This window comes from Arvicola amphibius, chromosome 9 (genome assembly GCF_903992535.2).
Source record: "Arvicola amphibius chromosome 9, mArvAmp1.2, whole genome shotgun sequence".
Classification (NCBI taxonomy): Eukaryota; Metazoa; Chordata; class Mammalia; order Rodentia; family Cricetidae; genus Arvicola; species Arvicola amphibius.
In genome coordinates, this window is record NC_052055.2 from 34195126 (window position 1) to 34198078 (window position 2953).

The 2953-nt window shown below is 55.0% G+C and overlaps 1 protein-coding gene across 2 annotated transcripts; it reads left to right on the forward strand.

The window, feature by feature from the left end:
• The first annotated feature begins 224 nt into the window (after positions 1 to 224).
• Positions 225 to 2266, forward strand: Ly6l (lymphocyte antigen 6 family member L). 2 transcript variants are annotated; one of them, XM_038341131.1, is made up of 3 exons: positions 240 to 350; positions 440 to 556; positions 2046 to 2266. In XM_038341131.1, the coding sequence occupies exons 1-3, from the start codon at positions 272 to 274 to the stop codon at positions 2264 to 2266; spliced, it is 417 nt and encodes a 138-aa protein (XP_038197059.1). In that variant the 5' UTR covers positions 240 to 271. The 2 variants fall into 2 exon arrangements, with proteins under 2 accessions (XP_041911576.1, XP_038197059.1); XM_042055642.1 differs by lacking the exon at positions 440 to 556 and having other exon boundaries at positions 225 to 350.
• Positions 2267 to 2953: the final 687 nt, after the last annotated feature.

The following is a 2953-nucleotide window of genomic DNA, read 5'->3' on the forward strand; positions in this document are numbered from 1 at the left end:
AAGGAAGCCCCAGGTTCGGGAACTGGGGCAACGACTCCAAGGTAGTGGTGGGGTCACAGGGGAACCCGCCCCGCTTCACGCGGTTCGCCGTCCCTCCACCCTCTCAAGGTGCAGCCACCCCCCTGGGAGCCGTCGAGGAGGAAACGCAGGCTTCAGCCAGCCAGTGCTCCAGCTCCTCCCCCATGCGCCGCAGTCAAGAGCAGGGCACCGACCCAGCTGTGAGGGATCCCGACAGGACGACAGCCGCGAGGGTGTGAGGAAGCACGGAGTCATGACCTGGCTACTCCTGGCGCTCTGGGCGTCCCTGGTGTCAGTGGAGCTCGCCCGAGACTTGGCGACTAGGGAGCCAGGTAAGGGGTGGACAGGGCTGGAGGGGGATGGAATGGGTGTGGGGTCCAGCCTGCGCTGCCCACCCACCAACGCACATTCTTGACCACAGCCAGAAACCTGAGCTGCTTCCAGTGCTTCAAGGTCCACCAGGCCCGCCTGTGTAGGCCTAGGATGTGCCAACCAGAGGAAAAAGTCTGCCTGAGCAACGAGGTGTTCATTTACTCGAGTGAGTCCTTCCTCGGGCCTGGAAGGCTCCAGAGCCAGTGGCAAGACTGGGCCCCCGTCCCACACCTGCAGCCCCAATGCCTCCTCTAGGTGCTGACCTATACGGGAAGGTGTGGTCTGGAATTTGGCGGTTCCTTTTTCTCTCCCAATTGCCACATCTGTTCGTGTGTCACTCTTTCTAGAACTCACCATGGGACAAAGGCTCTGATGCATTGTATACCCAAATGAACAGGTGTGCAAAAACAGAGCCAGCCAACCAGGGATAGATTTGCCAAGGCCGCCCACTCTCACGGGGGCATCATGGGGTCGTGAAAGCAGTGGGACCTTAGGTAAGATCAGTCTTAGAGAAGATGAAGAAACAAAAGCCAACAAGTTACTTTTCCATCACCATGAGAAGGCAAAAATATGAAAATGTCCAGAAACCAGAAATGGTCAGACAGACCTGTGTTGAGCACACCGTGGTGGTAATAGCTACACCGACCTCGCTCTAGTTCCCTGGGACCATGCAGAAGCCTCAGAGCTGCCTCCTCTCTTGAGGTGAAAGTCTTGAGCCTGGCTGGCTGCAGAGTAATTCATGAAGTTTAAGCATCTCCAGGTTCCTGGCTTCCTGAGAATAATGGCTAGAACTGGCCTAAAACAAGCCCCGAAGGAGTTGCACAGCGTGAGCCTGGGTGGGGGAAGGGTGGTAAACTGTCCTTTGTAGTAGTATCCTCAGGCACTGAAAGCTGCCTCGGGCTGCCTCTTCCTACTGTGTTTCCTCCTTTGTAGTTAAATCCAATGAAAATCACCGATCCCAAGTGGGGTTTTCCCAAGGAGGGCAGCAGGTTCCCCAGGGTGTGGTCCCTGTTCTTCTCAGCGGCAGCCCTGCCCTGCAGTCTCTTTCTCTCCTCACAGGGCAGGAATTTGTGTAGTGACAATTTGGATGCTGATGAACCCGCGCCTTTCTCCAACTTTCTCTTTCAGTCTCGAATCCTCGCCTGGGTGCCCCACCCCCCAGCTTTTTGTTCAGTTGCTCTTGAGCGGGAAGGTAACAACTGACGTTCCGTGCAGGGCATGGGCTCAGAGGACTCCCTTTTGGGTGTTACCTGTCCTGAGAAGATCTGATGTGCCCACTAGGGAGGACTGTTCAGGGCCAAGGCTTCCAAGGAGGCCACAGACTTCATGCTCTCTGCTAGAGAATCCTTGGTCATCCTAAATTCTGTGCCACCAGTGTACTCTTTGGCCACCAGTTCTTTTCGACTTTGCACCCATTACTCCACCTCCTAGGCCACCTAGGGCTGCTGAAGAGAGCCCCCACCTCTTTGCTGTACCCCAGGTTGGTGGTGACTCTGGGTAGCAGAGCTCCGATCACTGTATGGGCAGTGTCTGAGAAAGGACAACAGAAGGTGGTCCAGCAGGACCAGACCCAGTCATCCGCTTTAGAAGCTCCCCCCCCACCTCTGTCTAGCCTCGGGGTTCTAGGATCACATGCTGTCTCTTTTCTTCTGCAGGTACAAGGAGCAGAACACAGATCAGCAAGGCCTGCGCTGTCACATGTCACAATTCCAACGGTGTGTTTGAGACGGCAGTGAGCAAAGGAATTCAGGCCAGGATCACCAGAGGATGCTGCTCAAGGAATCTCTGCAACAGAGCACCTGGCGCTGTGTTCAGGACCCTGCCAGGGAGGATCCTGCTGCCACTGGGTCTGGGCCTCTTCCACACCCTGTTGTGAGGAATACCCTGTGACACCCCTGCCACCACTTGTAGTACCTCCTGTCTTCCACCTCAAATGGCTATTGTAATGGATTAATAAAAAAATGCTGTGGATCCCCAAGTGGCTGCAGGCAGCAAGCAGCGGGTCCTGTGAGCAGCCAGTCCCAGGCAGGGATGGTGCATGAGACCACGAGGAGAGAAAGATAGATAGGCATGCCACAAGACCAAGCCGCAGGTTTCCAAAGATGGCTAGTCCTGGGCAGGGAGCCATACAGGCAGGAATGAGACAGAGACTTGGATAGGCACGCCATACAGAATCCACCGCCCTAATTCCTTTAACCTGTGGTGCCTAACCTCCCGCCTTTTTATTATAAAAATGTGATGGGACCTGTAATGATTTGTCCTGTCCCTTAAAGAGACAAGCTACAACTACTCCCTCCCCCATCTGCTGAGGCAGGCAGATTTCCCTTCCTGCTTGCAGCCTGAGTCTTTTCCTTTTCCATCTCCCTCTCAAAGAGACAGCTTCTGTCTCTCCCTTCTCTCTTTCTCTTTCTGTCTCTCTCTGCCTCTCTGCTCTCCCCTTCTTCCTTCCCCTTCCATAACCTACTAAATAAATATCCAGTCTCACTCTGCATGGCATGCCTCTCCGTCTCTCACCGGCCCCTGAAGACCAGCAGCCTTCAGAGACCTACGGCGTGGGAACTGC

What these genes read in the sequence shown, in the direction of transcription:
- Ly6l (XM_038341131.1), top strand. Translation starts at nt 272, where the DNA reads ATGACCTGGCTACTCCTGGCGCTCTGGGCGTCCCTGGTGTCAGTGGAG. An exon ending in CTTGGCGACTAGGGAGCCAG is followed by an intron (nt 351 to 439) that starts GTAAGGGGTGGA and finishes TCTTGACCACAG; the next exon opens with CCAGAAACCTGAGCTGCTTC. An exon ending in CGAGGTGTTCATTTACTCGA is followed by an intron (nt 557 to 2,045) that starts GTGAGTCCTTCC and finishes TTTCTTCTGCAG; the next exon opens with GTACAAGGAGCAGAACACAG.